The sequence below is a fragment of the Triturus cristatus genome, chromosome 9, assembly GCF_964204655.1.
Source record: "Triturus cristatus chromosome 9, aTriCri1.1, whole genome shotgun sequence".
NCBI classification, from domain to species: domain Eukaryota; kingdom Metazoa; phylum Chordata; class Amphibia; order Caudata; family Salamandridae; genus Triturus; species Triturus cristatus.
This window is the reverse complement of record NC_140592.1, coordinates 862,611,215-862,635,409: the sequence shown is the minus strand read 5'-3', so window position 1 is coordinate 862,635,409 and position 24,195 is coordinate 862,611,215. Positions and strand designations below refer to the sequence as shown.

Below are 24,195 nucleotides of genomic sequence, written 5' to 3'. Positions count from 1 at the left end.
ACCTGTCGGGGGAAGGCTACAAAGGTTCCTGTCCACGTGGAACTCCATCACCACGGACAGGTGGGTCAAAGATATTCTCAAATACGGTTACTGCCTAGAATTAACCTCAACTCCACCCACAATACCTCCAAAAAACCGTCCTATGTCCTCAGAGCACTTAACGCTCTTACAGCAGGAGGTGCAAAGTATGCTACTAAAAGGTGCAATAGAGGTCGTACCCGTCCACGAGCAAGGTACGGGGGTGTACTCCCTGTACTTTTTAATACCAAAAAAGGACGGGTCGCTCAGACCTATATTAGACCTGAGACCCCTGAACCGCTACATTCTCTCCGAGCATTTTCACATGCTCACTTTACAGCAAGTCCTCCCGCTGCTCAAGCAGGGAGACTTCCTGGCCACACTGGACCTCAAAGATGCGTATTTCCACATACCCATTCACCCCTCACACAAAAAATACCTCAGGTTCACTGTTCAGGGGCTGCACTACCAGTTCAAAGTCTTTCCCTTCGGCGTGACAACAGCACCCAGGGTTTTCACAAAGTGCCTAGCTACTGTAGCGGCACATCTGCGGAGGCAGCACATACATGTCTACCCTTACCTGGACGACTGGCTCATTCAAGCAAAGTCAGCCCAACAATGTGCCAGCCACATGTCCCGCACCATTCACCTCCTTCACAGTTTGGGGTTCTCACTAAATTACCCAAAGTCCCATCTCCAGCCCGCACACGTACAACAGTACCTAGGTGCGACCATAGACACACTGGCGGCCACAGCTCAGCCAAATTTAGTGAGAATCAACAGCATACAGATGCTGATTTCCAAGTTCAAACCACAACACTCCCTGCCCGCGCGAGTGTTCATGCAGTTGATAGGCATGATGGCCTCCTGCATTTTCATAGTCCCACACGCGAGACTACATATGCGCCCGCTCCAGGAGTGCTTAGCACGTCAGTGGAATCAGGCTCAAGGACAGTTGAAAGACCTAGTGTTGGTGAGCGGTCGGGCATACAACTCTCTGCATTGGTGGAATCCACAAAACCTTTGCAAGGGCCGACCGTTCCAAGAGCCTGTTCCACAAATAATACTGACAGCGGACGCGTCTCTCCAGGGATGGGGAGCTCATGTACTCAATTACACAGTGCAGGGACTATGGACAATACAACAAAAGAAGATGCACATCAACCTTCTAGAACTGATGGCAATCTTCCTAGCAATGAAAGCATTCAAAGTACACTTGTGCAACAAAGTCGTGTTGATCCGGACGGACAACATGACCGCCATGTACTACATACAAAAGCAGGGAGGAACACACTCTCCACAGTTGTCTCATCTGGCTCAGAGCATGTGGAAGTGGGCCATTCAGAGGAACATGTTCCTCATGGCGGAACACCTCCCCGGCAAGGACAACCAGATGGTGGATCTGCTCAGCAGACACAGCCACCAGATGCACGAGTGGGAGTTACACCCATCAGTACTCCAACCGTACTTCCAGCAGTGGGGTCATCCAGACATAGACCTATTCGCCACAAGCGAAAACGCAAAATGCCAAAGCTTTGCCGCCAGGTTCCCACATCCGCAGTCGCAGGGCAATGCGATCTGGATGAACTGGTCCGGCAGATTTGCGTACGCTTTTCCCCCAGTACCACTAATACCGCTGGTGGCACGCAAACTCAGACAACACTCTCTGACACTCATCCTGGTTGCTCCAACGTGGGCACGCCAGCCGTGGTACACCACCTTTCTCGAACTCTCCGTGGTGCCGCATCAACGGCTGCGGGTCAAACCCGAGCATTTGACGCAGAACCATGGAGAGGTTCAGCACCCAGATCCGCAACAGCTGAACCTGGCAATCTGGCTCCTGAAGTCCTAGAGTTTGGCTACCTCAACCTGCCACCTGACTGTATGGACATCATTAAGGAGGCCAGGAGACCCACTACCAGAGCTTGCTATGCAGCCAAATGGAAGAGGTTCGTCATTTATTGCAATAATAATGACATCAACCCGCTAGACGCATCCATCCAAAACATTATTTGTTACCTATTACACCTCTACCGATGCAATCTGGCGTACACCTCTATACATGTCCATTTGACCGCAATATCCGCCTATCTACAGACCAGGCAGCACCTCTCTCTATTCAGAGTGCCTGTCATCAAAGCATTCTTGGAAGGACTCAAACGAGTCACCCACCAGCCCCAATGTGGAACCTCAACTTGGTCCTCACACGCCTGATGGGTCCACCCTTTGAACCTCTACACTCATGCGAGATTCAATTCCTTACCTGGAAAGTAGCTTTCCTAGTCGCGATAACTTCTTTACGAAGAGTTAGTGAACTCCAGGCACTGACCGTCCAAGAGCCATTTATACAAGTTCACGCCAACAGGGTCTTACTACGTACCAACCCCAAGTTCATGCCCAAGGTGGTATCGCAGTTCCACATGAATCAGACTGTTGAACTGCCGGTTTTCTTTCAAAACCCACAGACTGTCGCTGAAAGGGCACTCCATACCCTAGATGTAAAGAGGGCCCTCATGTATTATATCGACAGGACCAAACCCTTTAGGAAAACACAACAACTTTTCGTTGCCTTTGCCCCACACCACAAAGGTAACGCTATCTCCAAAGCAGGTATAGCCAGATGGATCGTTAAATGTATTCAAATTTGCTATCAAAAGGCTAAACGCACTTTAACGATTCCCCCACGAGCCCACTCAACACGTAAGTTAGGGGCCTCCATGGCTTTCCTAGGAAACATTCCTTTGCATGATATATGTAGAGCAGCCACCTGGTCCACTACACATACATTTACCAAACACTATTGTGTAGATATACAATCAAAACAGCAGGCAGCTGTAGGACAGGCTGTTCTCAAAACTCTTTTTCAGACCGCTGCAGCTGGCACTGGTAGCCGCCGCTAATAGAGGGCACTGCTATGTATTCTATGCACAGATATGAATTCAGCAGCCCACATGCCTCGAACTGAATATGCTACTTACCAGTATGCATCTGTTCTTGGCATGTAGGGCTGCTGACATTCATATCGCCCTCCCTCCTCCCCGGCGCCTGTAGCAGCTGCAGCTCTCAGAATTACTGTAAAGCATGGTCATCACTTTCTGCATCTACTCCATCACTGCCACAATGGCGAAAAACAATCTTGGATGGAGAGGATGCCCATGCGCACTGTAGTCCAGGGGAGGAGTCACCTATCCCAGGATACTTCGAAGACTCTTCCAGGACAACAATGTGCAATCATCCGGACCCAACACTAGGCGGCGATCTATGCACAGATATGAATGTCAGCAGCCCTACATGCCAAGAACAGATGCATACTGGTAAGTAGCATATTCATTGTAGAGAGAGACTAATTTCTGATGGATACATCTGCCAATGGATTCCTCACCTTGTGAATATCCCCTGCGCCAGCATTCCACGGAACTTTTTTCCCCAGCTCTCTACGCCGACGACGTCATAATGCATCGGCTCCGCTCGCTACTCCGTATGACGTCACCGGAGCCATACGAGAGCCACGTCGGCGTGATGACGTCAGTTCCCTTTTTTCTGCGCCGTCGACGCGCAACGGTTTTCCAGCACTCTCCTGCTACTTTGTAGTCGTGTAGTGTATTACTGTTGGAGAAAATTGTCATGTCTTCGACTAGGAAGTCGGGTTTTAAACCTTGTAGGGAATGTGGGGGCCACATGTCAATGACAGACCCCCATGAAGATTGTTTGTGGTGCCTTTCTTCTGACCACGACGTGGAAGATTGTTCCAGCTGCAAAAGGATGAATCCCAAGGCCTTGAAAGAAAGGGAGGTGAAGCTCTTCATGGCCAAGGCTAAGAAGGAGAAGAGAGGTAGGAAGAAGGAGAGATCGAGACCGGAGTCGTCGACTTCGCATTCTTCGAAGTCGAAGAAACATCATAAGAAGAAGAAGCATTCCTCTCGGCGCCGGTCTTCGAAGAGCACGGCGTCGAGATCGACTTCGCTTCGACGTCGAAGTAAGGATGTGTCTCCTTCTCCATCTAAGTCTCCAGAGGGATTTCCTTCGGCGAAGCGGTCCCCGGCGCAGTCACCGGTTCCAGTGGAGTCTTCGGCTTCTGAGGCTGAGCAAGAACAGGAAAAAGAGCCTTCTCCAGAGCCGGATGATCCTGCGGCGCCTGTTGAGGACACTGCGGCTCAGGTACCAGGTACTCCTCAGCCGGATCCGGGTTTATTCCCTTATCCGCAGTTCCCGACTCCGGGTGCGGATTCGACACCTTTTTTAAATACGATGTATGGGATTTTCCAACGGGCTGCCTTCCCATCCGGCGCACCTACTGGTCCCATGGGTCCCATGGCGAACACTCTGGGAGTGCCGCAGCATTATGCTCAGGCCCCGTTTATGCCCTTTCTGCCAATGGCGCCTTCGTGGCAGTTTCCGGCGCCGTCTGGGGATCCATCTCGGCTTTGATTGGATCGACCTTCTTCGGAGCCTTCCTCGACGCCGTTGCCGACTCCTTCGGCTCCGCGCCCGGTGCCACCGACTCTGGCGCCGCCGACCCCGACACCTCCGGCTCCACGTTCGGTTCCACCGACTCCGCGTACGGCGCCGCCGACGCCGGCTCCTCTGATCCGTTCAAGGAGAGAGGCCGAGAGGGTCTTGGAAGAGGAGCGTTATAGAGTGGAGGTGGAAGAAGGTGAGGTGGATACATCTTCCGACGAATTTTAAGGGATTCAAGAGGCTAGTGGCCTTGATACGACTCCGGAGTGGGAGCATTCTTCCTCTAGGTCCTCTCCACCGCAGGAACTGGCTCCTTACCATCTTGTAATAAAGAAGGCCGCAGAGTTGCTGGACTTGCAGTTGCCCTCTGCAGAGTATAAACCTAACCTTCTTCTTCGTCAGCCCGCACGCCCTTACCTCCTCAGACTACATCCTCCTAGGAGACCTCAACTTCCACCTGGAGAACAACAATGACAGCAACACCGCCACCCTGCTGGACAACCTCGCCAACCTCGGACCCAAGCAACTGGTGAACACCCCCATCCGCATCGCGGGCCACACGCTTGACCCCATCTTCTCCTCCAGCAAGCACATCTCCTTCAGCCACTCCACCGGACTGCACTGGACAGACCACAGCTGCGTCCACTTCAACTTCAGGAGAACCACGACCCACAACCACCCTCAACAGGTTCCTCGCAGAAGCTGGAGCAAGATCACCGCCGACCAGCTCACCACCTCCCTCAGCCAGAACCCCCCCACCAACACGACGGACCCCAATGAAGCAGCCCGCAACCTCACACAGTGGCTCACCAACTGCGCCGATGACCTCGCACCACTGAAGAACTCCCCCAGCAGACACGGCAGCAAGAAAGCCTCCTGGTTCACCAACTACCTCAAACTCCAAGAAAACCTGCCGCACCCTCGAAAAAGCCTGGCGCCTCGACCAGACTACAGAAAACATGACAGCCCTCAAGAACGCCACCCGCAAACACCACCAACTGATCCGCACCACCAAAAGGACCACATTCAAAGAACGACTGGACAACAACTCCCACAACAGCAAGGAACTCTTCAGCATCGTCAAAGAGCTCTCCAGCCCCAGCGCCTGCAACAACGACATCACACCCTCGCAGGACCTCTGCGACTCACTCGCCTCGTTCTTTCACTGAAAGATTGCCGACATACACAACAGTTTCGGCGCACAGACCGCGCACCCTACCACCGATCCGGTGCCCCCCACCACCACCCTCCGCACCTGGACGACGGTCAGCACCGAAGATACCACCCACACGATGAACACCATCCACTCCGGCTCCCCAACCGACCCCTGCCCACACCACATCTTCAACAAAGCCGACTCCATCATCGCACCCCAACTCCAGAACATCAACAACAGCTCCTTCGCATCCGCCAGCTTCCCAGAGAGCTGGAAACACGCCGAGCTCAGCGCCCTCCTGAAGAAACCCACCGCGGACCCCACAGACCTCAAGAACTTCCGCCCCATCTCGCTCCTCCCCTTTCCGGCCAAAGTCATCGAAGATCGTCAACAAACAACTCTCCGCCTTCCTCGAGACCAACGGATCCCTCGACCCCTCGCAGTCCGGCTTTCGAGCAAACCACAGCACCAAGACCGCCCTCATCGCAGCCACCGACGACATCAGGTCCCTGCTCGACAATGGGGAAACAGCTGCCCTCATCCTCCTGGACCTCTCGGCAGCCTTCGACACCGTATGCCACCGCACCCTGATACAGCGCCTCAGCAACATCGTAATCCAAGGAAAGACCTTGGAATGGATCATCTCGTTCCTCGCCGGCAGAACCCAGAGAGTCCGCCTTCCCCCGTTCCGGTCCGTTCCCACCGAAGTCCTCTGCGGCGTCCCGCAAGGATCCTCGCTCAGCCCCACCCTCTTCAACGTCTACATGAGCCCCCTCGCAGCCATCGCATGCCAACACAACCTCAACATCATCTCCTACGCCGACGACACCCAGCTGATCCTCTCCCTCACCAACAACCCCGCCACAGCCAGAGCCAACCTCCAGGAAGGAATGAAAGACGTCGCGGAATGGATGAAGCTCAGCCGGCTGAAACTGAACTCGGATAAGACGGAAGTCCTCATCCTGGGAACATCCCCCTCCGCCTGGGACGACTCCTGGTGGCCCCCTGCCCTGGGCTCCGCTCCAAAGCCAATGGACCATGCTCGCAACCTGGGCTTCATCCTGGACTCCTCTCTCACGATGACCAAGCAAGTCAACGCCGTCTCGTCATCCTGCTTCAACACCCTGCGCATGCTCCGAAAGAACTTCCGGTGGATCCCCACCGACACCAGGAAGACGGTCACCCAGGCCCTCGTCACCAGCCGACTGGACTACGAAACACCCTCTATGCTGGAACCACAGCCAAACTACAGAAAAGACTCCAGCGCATACAGAACGCCTCTGCACAACTTATCCTGGACACCCCTCGCTTCAGCCACATCTCTCCCCACCTGAGAGACCTGCACTGGCTCCCCATCAGCAAGAGGATCACGTTCAGACTCCTCACCCACGCACACAAGGCTCTCCACGACATGGGACCCACATACCTCAACAACCGCCTCACATTCTACACACCCACCCACCACCTCCGCTCCGCCAGCCTCGCCCTCGCCACCGTCCCGTGCATCCGCAAGACCACCGCCGGAGGAATATCCTTCTCCTACCTGGCGGCCAAGACATGGAACTCCTCCCCACCCACCTACGACTGACCCAGAACCATCTCTCCTTCAGGAAACGGCTCAAGACCTGGCTCTTCGAGCAGTAGCGGATCCCCCTCCCCCCAGCGCCTTGAGACCTTACGGGTGAGTAGCGCGCTTTACAAATTAATTGATTGAGGGTGACGGCGAAATTTTTAGGTCTGCAGGCTCCTGCTAAAGGATTTGGGCTTAAGAAATTCAGAGGTTTTGGGAGCTCTTCATTTCGCTCCTTCCAGCAGCCTCAGCAGCAGCAGCAACAGCAGCAGCAGAATCCCCTCTATAGGTCCTATAGAGGGAGACAAAGAGGTCGGAGAGGTTCTGGCCGGAACCCCTCTTCATCTTCTGCCTCCTCTGCTCCCAATGAAGCTTCAGGGAAGCAGCCCTAGATCCCCCATCCTGGATCATGTAAGACCTGTGGGGGGTCGGGTGTCCCACTTTCTGCGAGGTTGGAAATCTGTTACAACCGACCTTTGGGTTTTAAACCTCGTGGAGACTGGGTTACGCCCTTCCCTTTCGGGAGTTTCCTCCCCCTTACCCTCCTTGCCAGGGTTTCTGCTCAGAGGACCATCTACTTCTTCTGCAGAAGGAGGTGCTAGCTTTGCTTCAAAAGGATGCGATAGAGGTGGTTCAAGAGCAGGAAAGGGGTCAGGGATGCTACTCCCGGTATTTTCTGATTCCCAAAAAGGACGGCAGATTGCGTCCGATACTGGACCTCAGAGTCTTGAACTTTTACCTGAAGCAGGAGAAATTCAAGATGCTGACCCTTGCGCAGGTTCTTCAAGCGTTGCAGCAAGGAGACTGGATGGTGTCGCTCGACTTGCAGGGCGCGTACTTCCATGTCCCAATCCTGAAGTCGCACAGGAAGTATCTCCGTTTTACGGTTGGGTCGCAACAATACCAGTTTGCGGTCCTCCCGTTTGATCTTACTACCGCACCTCGAGTCTTCACGAAGGTGATGGCAGTGGTGGCAGCCCATCTCAGGAGGTCGGGGATTCCGGTTTTCCCCTACCTGGACGACTGGCTTCTGAAGGCAGAGTCCTCAGAGATGGTGCAACATCATCTGCAGGTAACATCTCAACTGTTATTCGTATCGTATCGCGTTCTTATATAGCGCAACTGTCACCCTACGGGTATCCTGCCGCTAGGACTGAGATGGAAGAAGAATCTTTTAGCCAACCCAGTGTCTACAGCTTACAGCAACGAGAAAGAAGAAAGAAAAGAAAAGACCAACCGAGAGTACAGGATTAGGAAGTCATATGCCCCTCCCTGGGAAAGAGCCAGGTTTTCAGACTCCGCCTAAAGTCCGTCAGGGAATTGGCTTGTCTGATATTCAGCGGGAGGTCATTCCAGCAGCGCGAGGCCACTGTACTAAATGCCCTGCCTCCCATCCTGGACTTCTTAACTCTGCCTGTGATTAGCAGAGAGGCATTCGAGGAGCGTAAAGCTCTTTGTGGCTTATACCAGGAAAGTCTCTCCTGCATAGAGATTGGGCCCAGGCCATGTGCCGCTCTAAAAACAATGCATAAAGATTTAAACATGATTCTTTCCTTTATGGGGAGCCAGTGGCGCTCTTGTAGCGCTAATGTGGTTGAAGAGCAGCGTTTTCTATTCAGTGCTAGTTTGGCTGCCATAGACTGGACTCTCTGCAAGCTCTGATAGATGTAAAGAGGAGCTCCCAAATATAGGGAATTGCAGTAGTCCAGCCTACTCAGGATAATGCTGCTGTCTCCCACAGGCAAAAGAGGCAGAATCTGTCGTCGAGCTTTCAGAAGGGCAAAGCACACCCCAATTGTTTTTTGGCTTGGGAAGCCATTTGAAGATTATCATCCAACATGACCCCTAGATTCCGCACCGTTGTCACAGGGATAATGGGCTCCGACTCTGGGGTCAGTTTAAGGTCAAATGGCATATGCCGCACTCCCGCCGAGGGACAGTAGATCACCTCTGTCTTTCCTCCATTAAATTGCAGGGAGTTCTCCCCGAGCCAGTCCGATGTCTGACACATACACTTCTGAAAGCTGTCCATAGTCAGTGCACCCTTTCCCTCCAGTGAGAACACCAGTTGGGTGTCGTCAGCATAGTTGACCAGGTCAATCCCATGCGACTTGATAATAGGGATTAAAGACTGCAAGTAAATGTTGAAGAGGATGGGGCTAATGGCCGATCCCTGAGGGACCCCATGCTCCACCAAGGTCCTACCAGAGGTGAAAGGGGACAGGGTAACCACCTGTTGTCTCCCTGTGAGATAGGATTGCATCCATCTCAGGGCACGGCCCTTAACTCCCAAACGCTCCAATCTGCTCAGCAAGATTCTGTGGTTAACCGTGTCAAACGCGGCTGACATATCTAAGAGGACCAGTACCGACGAGAGGCCTCTGTCAGCCCGCATCCGCAGATTATCTTAACACGGTGACCAGAGCGGTCTCTGTCCCGTGGCCTGGCCGGAAGCCAAACTGGTCCTTGTCCAGAAGATGAAACTCTTCCAGATACCCTGAGAGAGATCTACTCCCTACCTTTTCAAGAATTTTTATGGGAAAAGGCAGCAGTGAGATAGGTCTAAAGCTAGTAGTCTCCCGGGTCCAAGGAGGGCTTATTTAATAATGGGGTAACCACTGCCTGCTTCCAGGCTTCTGGCACCACCCCTTCCTCCAAGGATTGGCAGCATATCTGCCACATCCGAGGGAACAGTGCCTGCGCGTGCTCTTTCCAAATTTTGTTAGGGAGAGGGTCTAGCGGAGACCCTGCCCTGAGATTCTGTGCACAGCTATTAAACAGTTCCTCTGTAAGGGGTGTGAAGTGCTCCAGAGAAGTTTCTGCCCAGGGTTCCTCCATTGGCATGTGTCCCTGAGTATTTTGGAGGGTGGGGTCACGAGATGTTAGCCCCCCTACAATTTTTGAGGTTTTCTCCTCAAAATGGGTGGCGATTTTATCACATAACGCCTGCGAGGCAGCCACTTCGTTTCCCAGGCTAGTGGGGCTGGAGAGGTTTCTAACGATCTTAAAGAGGGCTCTGGCACTATTTGGTGCTGACAGAATAGTGCTAGTAAAAAAGTCCGCCTTGGCCTTAGCAATCAGCTCTTTATACTGAGCTAGCACCCTTCTTAGTATTACTTTGTCATGCTCAGCATAGTGCCTACGCCATTTCCTCTCTGCCTGCCGGCAAGACCTACATGTGGTTTTCAGATCCTCGGTGAACCAAGGTGCGGAATGTTTTTTTCCTGACCATCAGGCGTTTCAAAGGCACATGCCGGTCTAGCACTTCACGGATGTAATTATGATACAGACGATAGTTCGTGCCCACTGACTCGTGATAGTCAAAAGAAGGCAAGTTTTGAAAGAGTGGCTCCGCTCTACTTTTCAGGAGTTTTGCCCAGTCTCTCCCCATGCGATATGTTACTGGAGGCAGTCTAATTGTTTTTTCTCTAGGTATCTGAATCCGAAACTGGATCAGCAAGTGATCGGTCCAGGTCTGAGGTAAAATGTTGACCACCTCAGTTTCGGTACAATCAGCGAACAAGAGATCCAAAATGTGCCCTCCTTGATGGGTGGGTTGCTGGACCAGCTGATGTAAGTTACAACTCTGGCAAGTTTCCCTGAGATCTCTTAGATGGCTATCTAAAGTACCATTCTCCCACAGGTTGAAATCACCCAGAAGCAGCATTCTGGAATGGGTCAGTGACTGGGCCGCAATGACATCCAGGAGCGCCTGGTACTGAGTGTTAGAGCTTGGGGGTCTATAGCCGACCATCCCAGTAAGGAGCCTCCCCCCTCTGTTCTTGTAGGGAGAATCCTAATAGTTCAATGCCTGCAACCTCATCAAACTTAAACGTGGCGAAGTCCCAGGTGTCCTTAAACATCACCCCAACCCCTCCACCGCTACCCGTTACTCTGGGCTTGTGAAAGATCTTATAGCCCTCCGGGCAGGCGAGCCCCAGTTCCACCAGTGAGTCATTGCTGCACCACGTCTCCGTGAGAAATATCACGTCCAGCTCCAGATCTTCCACCAAGTTTAAGACTTCTTGATGTTGTTTGGCCAGAGAACGACAGTTAAGTAGACCACACTCAAGAACCGAGCTGGCCTGCAGCGCCGCAGTGCCCTTCTCCCCCCTACTGACCTTGTTCCTAATGTTTAGCAGCCGTTCTTTAGAATATTTAATCAACCTTTGGCCGGCACGGACAGCGTGGCTGGCGCTAGGTGCAGATGATGCGCGGACGGGCGCAGACGGGCTTGCCTCTGGCGCGCCTCCGGTGCGCCATCGGCGCGCCCGCTGTGCGCTTGCATGGCTCCTCAAATAGTGGGGCAAAATGCAGCGTTTCGACCACTAGAGAGCCAACCAAAATGGCGTCGCTCTGGTGGCAGCCGGAAGTGAGGAGATACTCTTCTCTACCGGAAGTGGGGATATTCTCTATTCTCTGTCCCTCTGTTCCTCGCAAAATGCGAGAGTGAAGAAGATATTTTTATGGTGCGGGTAAGAGCAACTTTGGTAAGGGAGAAGCCCACTACAGTTCCCTGGTTCCCCTCCCTTCAATCTCACACAGATCCCCCAGCAATATGCAGACCCAAGAAATGATTATAAAAATGCGCTCGCGTGTCGCACAAATCAGTCAACAGCACACCGTGACACAGATATAGTTAAAAGCAGTCCTGGTATTCGACTTGGGTTTTTCGATCAATGTGCCCAAATCTCACCTGGTGCCCTCTCAACGCAACCTGTTCATAGGGGCGGTACTGGACACTACTGTGTGTTGAGCATTAGCTCCACCTCAAAGAATTCTCGACATTCAGGAGATGGTCCCTTTATTCCACAATGGAGCGGTTGTTCCAGTTCTGAAGGTCCTTCGTCTGCTTGGTCTGTTCGCCTCCTGCATTCTGTTGGTCAACCATGCACGCTGGCACATGAGGGCGCACCAGTGGTGCCTCCGCAGGCAGTGGTATCAGCACAACAGAGATCTCAGGGAGTCGATCAGGATCGCCAGAGAAGCTGCAGCGGATCTGTCTTGGTGTAGCGTGGAGGGCAATCTGTCTCAAGGAAAGCCCTTCCATCTACCTCCATCGGTGGCCACAGTGATAACGGATGCATCCACTTTAGGGTGGGGTGCGCATCTGGGGGTTCTGGAGATCAAAGGACTTTGGTCTCCAGAGGAAAGGTTGCTTCACATCAACCTTCTGGAATTGCGGGCGATTCGTTTGGCGCTCAAGGCCTTCCTCCCTTCCCGGTCAGTCTGTTCAAGTCCTGACGGACAACACTACCGCGATGTGGTATGTCAATAAGCAGGGGGGAGTGGGGTCGCATTGTCTCTGCAGAGAGGCTCTGCGTCTCTGGTCCTGGGCTCAGGACCATCAGATTTGTCTGATGGCAAATCTGGCCGGGGTGCTGAACGTGCGTGCGGACAGTCTCAGTCGGCAGTTCTCCGCCGACAACGAGTGGAGGCTCCATCCGGGGGTGGTTCGTTACGTCTTTCGGATGTGGGGAACCCCTCGGGTGGACCTGTTCACCACCCGCAAGAACGCGCACTGCCCGTCGTTCTGCAGTCTCCAGTATCCGATGCAGGGGGCGTTGAGGGACGCGTTTCAGTTGAGTTGGGGCTCGCAACTCCTTTACGCGTTTCCTCCCATACCCATTACTCGGGTTCTGAGGAAGGTTAGCCAAGACCGGGCCCAGGTTATATTGGTCGCCCTGGATTGGCCAAGAAGGGTGTGGTATACAGATCTTCTCCACCTCTCCTCGTGCCCTCCGCTCCGTCTCCCTCTGAGGGCAGACCTCCTCTCACAGTCGGAAGGGCAGGTTCTACACCCCCACCTCCAGAGCTTACACCTTCATGCCTTGAGATTGAACGGGGCAACCTGAATTCCTTCTCTCTCCCGCCAGATGTGGTGGATGTTATTTTATCGGCCAGGCGACACTCCACCAAGTTAGTTTACTCATATAGGTGGTCTAAGTTTGTTAAATGGTGTGGAGAGAGATCCATTGACCCTTTAAAAGCCCATCTTTCTGATGTGCTTCAGTTTGCTCTTTCCTTGGCTCATCAGGGCTGTGCTGTGGACACGGTCAAGGGCTATCTTTCGGCCTTATCGGCTTTTCTATGTCTTCCTGATCAACCGTCATTATTTAAATCTCCGATTGTACTAAGGTTTATCAAGGGCCTTACAAACAAGTTTCCTCCTACTACTTTTGTAATTCCACAGTGGGACCTTAATCTTGTCTTAACTTTTCTGATGGGGTCCCCATTTGAGCCTCTTCATAGCTGTCCTCTGAGGCTGTTGTCCTTTAAGACGGTCTTTCTTGTAGCCATAACCTCGGCAAGGAGGATGAGTGAGCTTCAAGCTCTTAGTTCTAAACCCCCTTTTCTAACATTACATGCTGAAAAGATGGTACTCAGGACCAGGGCTGCTTTCCTACCTAAAGTAGTTACTCCGTTTCATTTGGGGCAGTCTATTTCTCTCCCTGTGTTTTTATCCACCTCCTCATCCCTCCAAAGAGGAGGAAAGGCTCCATCGCCTGGACCCAAAGAGAGCTGTGAGCTTTTACTTGGACAGAACGAAGGACTTTCGTCTGGATGATCAGCTCTTCGTGGGTTATGTTGGATGTTCTAAAGAAAGAGCGGTGCACAAGCGCACTTTTTCGAGATGGATCATCCTTGCCATCAAGATCTGCTATGCCCTGGCTGGTAAAGTTCTTCCTGAGGGTATTGGGACTCATTCAACTAGAGCTAAATCATCTACATCTGCTTTGGCCAAGGTTGTTCCTGTGGCAGATATTTGTAAAGCCGCGATTTGGGCCTCCCTCCATACTTTCGCAAAGCATTATTGCTTGGACTCTGAGAGGAGGAGGGAGGGCCACTTCGCGCGCTCTGTCTTGCAAGACTTCCTGGTATAGGAAGGTGGACACCCTCCGGGAGTGGGGACTGCTGTGGGAATCTATTCACAAGGTGAGGAATCCACTGGCAGATGTATCCATCAGAAGAACAAGTTACTTACCTTCGGTAACGCTTTTTCTGGTGGATACAGTATCTGCCTGTGGATTCCTCACTGGCCCACCCGCCTCCCCGTTGTCCACCTTTGTATACCTTAAAAGTTGTCTTGTTTGAGATGTTATGCTTTCTGGTACATTGGTAGGAAATGCTTGTTTTATTTAGCTTTCCTTTTGTTTATGTACTATGTATATTTGATTGTATATTGTATACTTTGAATCTGTCGTTGGTCCACCTGTGCCCCTCGGGGGCACGTAAAAAATGGGTGGAACTGACGTCATCACGCCGACGTGGCTCTTATGGCTCCGGTGACGTCATACGGAGTCGCGAGCGGAGCCGATGCATTATGACGTCGTCCACGTCGGCGTAGAAAGCTGGGGAAAAAAGTTCCGTGGAATGCTGACGCAGGGGATATTCACAAGGTGAGGAATCCACAGGCAGATACTGTATCCACCAGAAAAAGCGTTACCGAAGGAAAGTAACTTGTTCATCTTGTCTACACATATTTAGCCTTTGTTAGTCTTTATTCCACAATTGTGTGTTTTGTGCAGAGAGAGTTTGAACGTACAAGCAATGGATGTTCTTTAAAAAAAAAAAACATCTTTTTATTACATTTTTCAGTTAAAAAAAATACATATGCAATTGAGCCTCAAACAATAATATCCATCAAGCAATAGACATGTAGATATACGTTTCAGTTATCTTCAATCAGTCCAATTTACAGAATTTCTGTAAATACGTTTAAGATCCAATTGTGTTTTTGAGGCACAATGGCCATCGCGCAATATGAGGGAGTTTGCACAGCATCTTTAGTACAATATTCCAATGTCTTATAGTTAAACATTTTAATTAACTGTTACTTCTAGAACTCAATAACAACGAGAGCACACAAGCAAGGGATGGTTGATGTATTTCACCTGGTTTCCAGCAGGTAGTACAATTGAATCCCTGAATGTGATTGTCGAGATATTTATAGCTGTATTTATGCACTGGTTTCCGTTATTGCTCATTTGTAAGCTTGATAAATCCTACTGACGATAATAGCTCTAAATTTTGTATCTGATTATTTCTTTTTAAATTTCAGGCTCAGCTTGTAGTGTTGTCGGCGCAGATTGCTTGGTCAGAGAATGTGGAATCTGCACTCAACAATATTACCAACGGGGGCGGAGACTCTAGTACCATTCAGGCTGTTCTATCCAATGTTGAGGCAACGCTGACTGTACTTGCTGATTCTGTGCTGATGGAACAGCCACCTCTGCGCAGGAGAAAGCTGGAACACTTGGTAAGTTGTACGCCTACTTGGTTGTTACACCATGCATTGCATGGTTACTTCAGTCTCCTTTACATAATAAAAGCAGTTAGCAGTTTATCATTATATGGAATTAGGATGGGAGCCAATTGTAACAAATGTATTTCTTGTATATTACAGGCCTGAGCTGTATTTCCTAATATGTTTGATTCTTCTATTTTTGTAAATCTTATTTTATAACTTTGTGGTTTAAAGAATGTCTCGTGAGAGAATGGAATGATTCGCACAACTGCATAGCTTCTTCCAGTTAACGCTTAATGAGAATGCTACGCGTTTTTTGATTGTGGCAACATGAAAAATGTGTTGGGCCGAGTAAAAATGCGGTTGAACCATAGCAGTTGCCCCCTAAAAATCAAAATACAATGCAAAATAAGTATAACTTAAGTAACCTTTAAATAAGTTTCTTGTAGCAGGTATTTATGGGAAACTATACATTTCAGTTAAATATTTTGTTTTGCAGATTACAGAGTTGGTGCACCAGCGAGATGTCACAAGAATGATGATCAAAAACCGGATTGATAATCCAAAATCTTTTGACTGGCTCAGCCAGATGCGCTTCTACTTTGATCCAAAACAAACCGATGTTTTACAGCAGCTCTCTATTCAGATGGCTAATGCGAAGTTCAACTATGGCTTTGAATACCTTGGAGTCCAAGACAAGCTTGTACAGACACCACTTACTGACCGATGCTATCTGACCATGACACAGGCTTTGGAAGCAAGACTTGGAGGATCTCCATTCGGTAATTTTATTTTTCAAAATTCTGTAATAACTTGAATTCTGAAAGGTATATGTCATGCACGCTGCTAAAAATGTACTTAAACGCCAAAGCAGTGCTATGCCCCTTTATTTGAATAGATGTGAGGATACAGTTTGCACATGTTGCAGGGTAGAGCATATGGTGAAGCCGTGTAATAGAAGTATGGTCTGTTCTGTGAGTTTTTTTCTTTTTTTGTATTTGGACAAGGTGAAATCACAGCGGAAAGGAAACGTGAGCTTTGTAAAATGCAAATTACTAAAATAGTAGCAGAACTCAGTTCGTCCAGGTTTTTCGTATATCTCTCTTTAGTTAGTATTGCAGACCTCAAGGCTCTATTTAAAAAAGGGAAACCTCTTTTGAAGAAATATCTGCAAAATGATGTATAGTTAGAAACGCTATTGGTTTGCTGTTCCTATATTGGCATATTTAACAAGCATTTTGAAACAACTGCAGTAAAATTAAAGGATTTCCAAGCTACAGGAGATTTTGACGGTTTATCTAATCCAGATTTTACAAACATTTGAGAACAACACAGCCACTACAGAAATGAGCAAAAGAAACAATTGATGGACGGAATGCTGGACAATAAACATTCACCCCCAGTCACAAGGATGTGGGATTAATCCATCATTCTTTTGCTCACCACACCACCCCAGTTTGGACCCAGCCATATGTCTTGACCCTGTTCCTTGTGGGAACAGTCCAGCCCGAACTTCCAAGCCAGGTCCTTCCTGGACCGGAAACAAGCATCCTGGGACCGGTTTCAGGGCATCACCCTTCATCAGCCAGGCCAGCTTGATTCCAGTGGTGTAGTGAGCACGGGACCCACGTCTGGGCATACCGTTCCCACTTATGGCAACATATGCAAAAGAAACAATTGATGGACGGAATGCTGGACAATGCAAACTTGCCACTAGGGTAAAGCTGTCCTGGCTGATACAGGCTGAATGCCCAAAAAAGGTCCTAGGATGCTTGTTTCCAGTCCAGGGAGGACCTGGCCTGACAGTTCGGGATGGACTGTTCCCATTGGGCACAGGGTCAAGACTGATTTGCATATGTCTGGGTCCAAACTGGAATGGCGAGCAAAAAAACGATGCATTTAGGCCCAGATCTCTGTACTGGGGTGAATGTATGACGTTGTTCTGCATTCTGTCCAATTGTTTTTTTTGCACCGCAGAAATGAAGCATCGACCTTTAACAACCTGTGAACCGATAATTAATTATTCTGAAGTTGAAGTGGTTGCTCCTTCAAACCCCTGGGGCGCTTGTCTTGAAAGGTGATGACTGTCTATTTTGAGCAAACATGCTGCTGGAAAAAGTCCTGCTACTGACCAACACATTCATGATGGCATCAGCAAATTTAAATAGGCTTGTGATTTACACAAGGTCACTGGCATATACTGATGCAATCAGAAAAGACCCGATAATTATATTCTGCCAATATAGCTTGTTAGTCAATGATTGGTGTATAATACCACTTAAATTACTTTCATATTTCACTATACTAATTCAACAATTCTCCTTTATGGGGCCTGGAGTAGTGTACTACTCGCCGAAAGTGATTCGATGCCTCGTCAGGGGTAGTAAGCGCTATATAAATGCAATTACAATACAATACGTTTACCCTGGAGTCTTGCCTCCCCAACACTAAGGCGCTGAGCATTTTTTAAATATTTGCTGCATTTTGTGCTTCACTTCGTAATTTATCCGAGTTTGTTGATTCCTCTTGATTGAACCAACAAATGAGCCAAAGTGTAGCAAACTGTATTCATTTATTTTTTCTACAGTGGCTACGGAGGAGGGTAGTACTTATTCAGTGGTATTGCATTTGGTAGCAGAGGCTCTCCACCTCGAGCTCACTACAGTGGCCATCAAGACTAACCTCCTGACAGAAGTGCTTCTGCCAGCGGCTTCCTCTGCAGAGCCGCTGCTGCCATTTAATGATGTACTTTCAGACGTTCTTTTGGGCACCTGGTCCAGGCCCAACACAGGGGCTCCTGTGGATAGGAATGTGGCCAGATGCCATCGCCCGGCCCCGGGAGACCCATTTTTCCTCTCCCAACACCCTACCCCTGAGAGCTTGGTTGTCCAAGCCTTTGCATCTCCGAGCGCATTCCCTTCCGCACCTCCGGACAGGGAATCCAAGAAACTGGAGCAGTTTGGGAAGAAGATTTTCTCTTCCGTCAGTTCAGGGTTGCGGTCTGTGAACACCGCATGCCTCTTGGGCCGTTATTCCCACTCTGTGTGGGATACGGTGGCGCAGGTGCTGATTCAGTGTCTGGAGGAGGCCCGGACGGTGCTCTCCCAAGCTATTGCTGAGGGGAGAGATGCAGCCAAGTTCACGATTCGTTGTGGCCTTGACACCGCCGACTCGCTGAGCAGAGCGATTTCCACGACAGTGGCGCTACGCTGTCACGCCTGGCTGAGGCCGACTGGCTTTTCTGGGGATGTCCAGAACGCTCTGATGGACATGCCTTTTGATGGCACTCGCCTTTTTGGCGACAAGGCAGACAGTGCGTTGGAGCGTTTTAAGGACTCGCGGGCTACGGCCAAGTCCTTGGACCTTTCGGCCACGCGCACTCCTTTGGCTTCTGCTTTTCGCTCCTTTCGTGGCGAAGGAAGGGGTGCCGTTTGTTGCTGCGCAGGCCTGTGGCTTTGAAACAGTCTCCGCGCAGCCGTGGATGTGGAACCTGCCTAGGTGGGTCACGGGGCCAGCGGGCGGGTCAGTCCACCACTTCCCCTGCCACCACTGCCTCCACACCTTCCTAGTCCGGTGTTTCAGGCTCACCAAACGCCAGTGGGTGGCAGGATTTGCCATCACCTCCCCCACTGGCGCACAATCACATCGGACATGTGGGTTTTACTGATAGTCTGAAGGGGCTACTCCCTCCCCTTCGAGACTACCCCTCCAGCCATGACACCTCAGTACCACCGCATGTCGGGGATCACTTGGCACTTCTCCAGCAGGAAGTTGCGGCCCTCTTGGCCAAATGGGCCATCGAGTGCGTTCCAATGCTAGAAGTAGGTTGTGGTTGTTACTCCCACTGCTTCCGGGTTCCAAAGAAGGACAAGGGCCTGCGTCCTATCTTAGACCTTTGGAACGTGTAGGAAAGTGGCTCTATATATACTGTTCCAAAATAGGTACAGTGTGTATAGGGTCCACAGTCCCCGGAGGTTTGGCAGAGGCTAAAGTTAGATATAACCTTACTCTCTAAAGTGGTAGCTTGGTCGAGCAGTAAGGCAGTGTTCGAGGCATATGAGCTGCAGATTGTACACTTAGCATAGATCGCCATCTGGTGTTGGGCCCGGATGTTTGCAGTTTGTTTTTCTTCTTGGACAGTCTTTGGAAGTCACGAGTTTGGTGACTCCTCCTTCGGTCCGTACTGCGCATGGGCTTCGGCTCCATCCTCAGATTGTTTTTTTCCGCCATCGGGCTCGGATGTGATACTTCGTGCTCCGGCTTCGAACTTCTACGGTTCCAGCCTCGACGGAAAATCCTCGTATCTTCGAGTTTCTTCATCATCATCTTCATCTCTCGAAGCGGCACTTTTCTCCATCCCGTACATCGGCACCGGCCTTCGGGCCCTCCTCGACTCCGGTCCCGGCCGATGGAAAGGACTCCGTTCAAAAAGTGCCCAAAATGTGGGTCTAAATTTCCCCACACCGACCTCCATCAGGTGTGTAATCTTTGCCTCTCTCCAGAACACGAGGCCAGAGACTGCCCCGCCTGTAAGTCTTTTCGATCGAAGAAAACCATCCGGGATCGAAAAGCTCGACGCACCATGGCGCACTCATCGTCTGCAGCTCCACCGGACATCTTCGGAGACGGCGCCGAAGCTTCGGGGCAAACATACACCGAGCAGGAAGAAGACGTCGTCAGCGCTTCCGAAGCCGACGACTCCGACGTGGAGGACATCACACCGGCGCAGCGGGCCGTGAGTACTGTGCCCCCTCCCACCCCCGCGCCCAAAACCAAAGAGACTCAGGTTACTCCCTCGCCTGCCGGCCTGGGCAAAACCAAGACCAAAGCTTCGATCACCCCACCTTCGGGCTCGGTGTCGAAGCATCCAAAGTCTCACGGCAGCTCGGGATCGAGCCAGCCGACGCCCGGTGCCGAAAAACAGCATCCGGCACCGAAGAAAGCAATATCCAGCTCGACTCCGAAGCCACCGGTGCCGAAGCCTGGACTCTCGGTGCCGACCAAACACAAACATAAATCTGTCGGCTCCGACGCCGAAAACTCCTTCGACGCCGAAAAAACAGGAGGCCCCAAAAAAGCATGGCGCACACAAACCATCGAAGCCCTCTGCTCCGAAATCACCGGTGCCGACGGACGATTCGACGCCACTGGCTCTGTTTACACCAGACCCTCTACAAAAGACTCTGTCCAAAGATCCAAAGACTGGACTATTGACTTTAATTATCAAGAAAAGACGCCTTGATACTCCGGCTCCTCCTCCACCACCCAAAAGGAAGGACTCTGCTACTTCTCCCCTCAGAGTGCCCTCCCCACTACCGCCTCCCCTACCTCCTCCACCCCCTCCCAGGTCTCCGCCACCTCCACCTCACTACGATCCGGCCCCATCCCCAGATCCGGATGATGGGGACCCGGACAATTACCCGGCGGACGTCCCAATGGATCCCACTCCACCAGGGACCCCAGACCCATGGGAGGATTACAATAACCCTGATATACCAGATATACCTCAGGACGACCTATACCCATCCAGGCCGTCTCCTCCAGAGGACTCCTTAGGGTTTCATCATTTAGTGCAGAGAGCAGCACACTACCATGGGGTGGATATGCACAGTGAACCAGTGGAAGAAGACTTCCTACTGGACACATTTGACATACAAGACAAATCCACTTCTATTTTACCCATGCTTAAGGGTGTCACCAAGCACGCTAGAGGTGTTCAAAGACCCTGTCAGGGCCAGAGTACTGAACCCTAGAATAGAGAAGAAGTACAAAGCGGCACCCACAGACTCTGCATACATTAAGGGCCCTGCTCCCCTAGATTCCCTAGTTGTCTCCACAGCTAGAAAGCGGGCTAACTCCCAATCCTCAGGAGAAGCCCCACAGCCAGACAAGGAATCTAAACTCCTGGACGCGTCTGGTAAACGCACCGCCTCCCAAGCTGCAAACATATGGCGCATTGCAAACACACAAGCACTGCTTGCGCGATATGACAGAGCACACTATGACGAACTAGAGGCTCTTATGCAGCACCTTCCAGAAAAACACAAGCGCAAGGCTCATGACCTGATACAGGAGGGTAAACGAATTACAAACACCTCCATTAAGTGTGCCCTCGATGCAGCCGACACTGCTTCTAGAGCCATAAATACAAGTGTCCTGCTTCGTCGCCATGCCTGGCTCAGGATCTCAGGGTTCAAGCCTGAAGTCCAGGCGTCCATACTCAATCACCCCTTTGACCAGCAAACTCTCTTTGGGCCAAAGGTAGACGAAGCGCTAGAAAAGATGAAAAAGGACACAGACACAGCAAAGTCTATGGGGGCACTCCAAACACAAGCCTCTAAACGTTCTTTTCGACGCTCGTCCTTTCGTGGCACAGGCAGAGGCTCCTCCACCGATAACGCCTCTACCTCCTACAAGTCCCCTCCTCAAAATACCTTTTCAAAGGGCAATCAAAGGGGTGGTTACAGAGGCAACAACAATAAGGGCAGGGGCAAAACCAACAACACCCGTTCTGCCAGCCCACCCGCACAATGACTCCCCTCCGCTCCCCCCAGACCATCCCACTCCGGTCGGGGGCAGACTACAAGACTTTATCCACACATGGGAGTCCATAACATCGGACAAATGGGTGACCCAAATCATTCGGTCAGGGTACTGTCTCGAACTAACATCTACCCCACCCAATATCCCACCAAGGCACCGTCCAATGTCTCAAGAACATTCCACACTGCTCAAACAAGAGGTACTCTCACTCCTCCAAAAACACGCTATAGAGCAGGTCCCCGTCAATCAACAAAATCTAGGGGTCTACTCCCTATATTTCTTAATACCAAAGAAAGACGGGACCCTCAGACCCATTCTCGACCTCCGGCCTCTAAATGCCTACATACATTCAGACCATTTTCACATGGTCACCCTACAGCAAGTCCTCCCACTCCTCTGCCAGGGAGACTTTCTCACAACCTTGGATCTGAAAGACGCATACTTTCACATTCCAATACACCCCTCTCACAGGAAATACCTCAGGTTCGTGGTGGACGGGCAACATTACCAATTCACGGTTCTCCCCTTCGGGGTCAGCACCGCACCACGGGTGTTTACCAAATGCCTAGCAGTAGTAGCAGCACACCTCAGACGTCAACATATTCACGTCTTCCCTTACCTAGACGACTGGCTGATAAAAGCCGCGTCCTACGACCAATGTGTGCAACATACAAACAGCACCATCCAACTGCTCCACCAGCTAGGCTTCACGGTGAACTACCAAAAGTCCCACCTCATACCATCTCACACAAAGCAATATCTCGGGGCCACTATAGACACCTCCAAGGGTATTGCCTATCCAAACTCAGCCAGAATCACAAGCATTCAAGCCTTACGCAAAACATTCCTTCCTCAACACTCTCTTCCAGCAAGAGTGTTTATGAAGCTCATAGGAATGATGGCGTCTTGCATCTTCATAGTGCCCCATGCAAGACTCCACATGCGTCCACTTCAAGAGTGCCTAGCACAACAGTGGAACCAGGCCCAGGGTCAGCTGACGGATCTGGTGTTGGTGGACGGCCGCACACATCACTCTCTGCAGTGGTGGAACACCACAAACCTTTCCAAAGTGCGGCCGTTCCTGGACCCGGTTCCTCAGGTGATTCTAACAGCGGACGCATCGCTCTCCGGCTGGGGAGCGCACCTCCTACACCTCACCATGCAAGGTCTATGGACGCCACAGCAAAAATCGCTCCACATCAACCATCTGGAGCTCTTGGCGATCTTTCTAGCCCTAAAATCTTTCCAAAAACAGATTTCGGGCAAAGCAGTCCTCATTCGCACAGACAATATGACTGCGATGTATTATATCCAAAAACAGGGGGGGACACACTCTCCCCAGCTCTCCCGCTTAGCCCAGAGCATATGGAGATGGGCAATTCCCCAAAACATCTTTCTCCTGGCACAGCACGTTCCAGGCGTACAAAACACCATGGCAGATCTGCTCAGCAGACAAACACAACTACACGAATGGGAACTGCATCCACAAGTTCTTCACCCATTCTTCCAACAGTGGGGGCATCCACACATAGACCTCTTCGCCACCCACGAAAACAAGAAATGCCCAAGCTTCGCCGCCAGATACCCACACCCATTGTCCAAGGGCAATGCGATATGGATGAACTGGTCAGGCAGATTTGCATACGCCTTTCCACCTCTCCCACTAATTCCATTAGTGGTCAGGAAGCTACAACAGCACTCCCTCACACTCATTCTGGTAGCTCCTACGTGGGCCAGGCAGCCGTGGTACACCACGCTACTACAACTGTCAGTGGTACCACATCAAAAACTGCATCTATCCCCATGCCTCCTAACCCAGAACCATGGAGAAATCAGGCACCCGGACCCAGCTCAGCTCAACCTGGCGATCTGGCTCCTGAAATCCTAGAATTCGGATACCTTAACCTTCCCCCTGATTGCATGAACATCATCATGGAAGCCAGACGTCCTACCACTAGAGCATGCTATGCCGCAAAGTGGAAAAGATTTGTAATTTACTGCCGTAACAATACAATCAACCCTCTAGATGCATCCATACAGCACATCATATGCTATCTGCTCCATCTTCACAGGTGTAACCTGGCATATTCATCCATACGCCTACACCTAGCAGCGATCGCTGCTTATCTACAAAACAGACAGCATTTATCACTCTTCAGAGTGCCCGCTATTAAAGCCTTCATGGAAGGCCTTAAACGAGTA

At 50.9% G+C, this 24,195-nt stretch overlaps 1 protein-coding gene across 1 annotated transcript in view; it reads left to right on the top strand.

Annotated features, from left to right (window-relative positions):
* Nucleotides 1–24,195, top strand: part of DYNC1H1 (dynein cytoplasmic 1 heavy chain 1) — a 1,397,843-nt gene that overhangs the window by 236,516 nt on the left and 1,137,132 nt on the right. Inside the window, exons 26-27 of the mRNA XM_085626346.1 lie at nucleotides 15,265–15,462; nucleotides 15,950–16,232. Coding sequence (XP_085482472.1) covers nucleotides 15,265–15,462; nucleotides 15,950–16,232 — 481 coding nt within the window. The remainder of the gene's footprint in view (nucleotides 1–15,264; nucleotides 15,463–15,949; nucleotides 16,233–24,195) is intronic.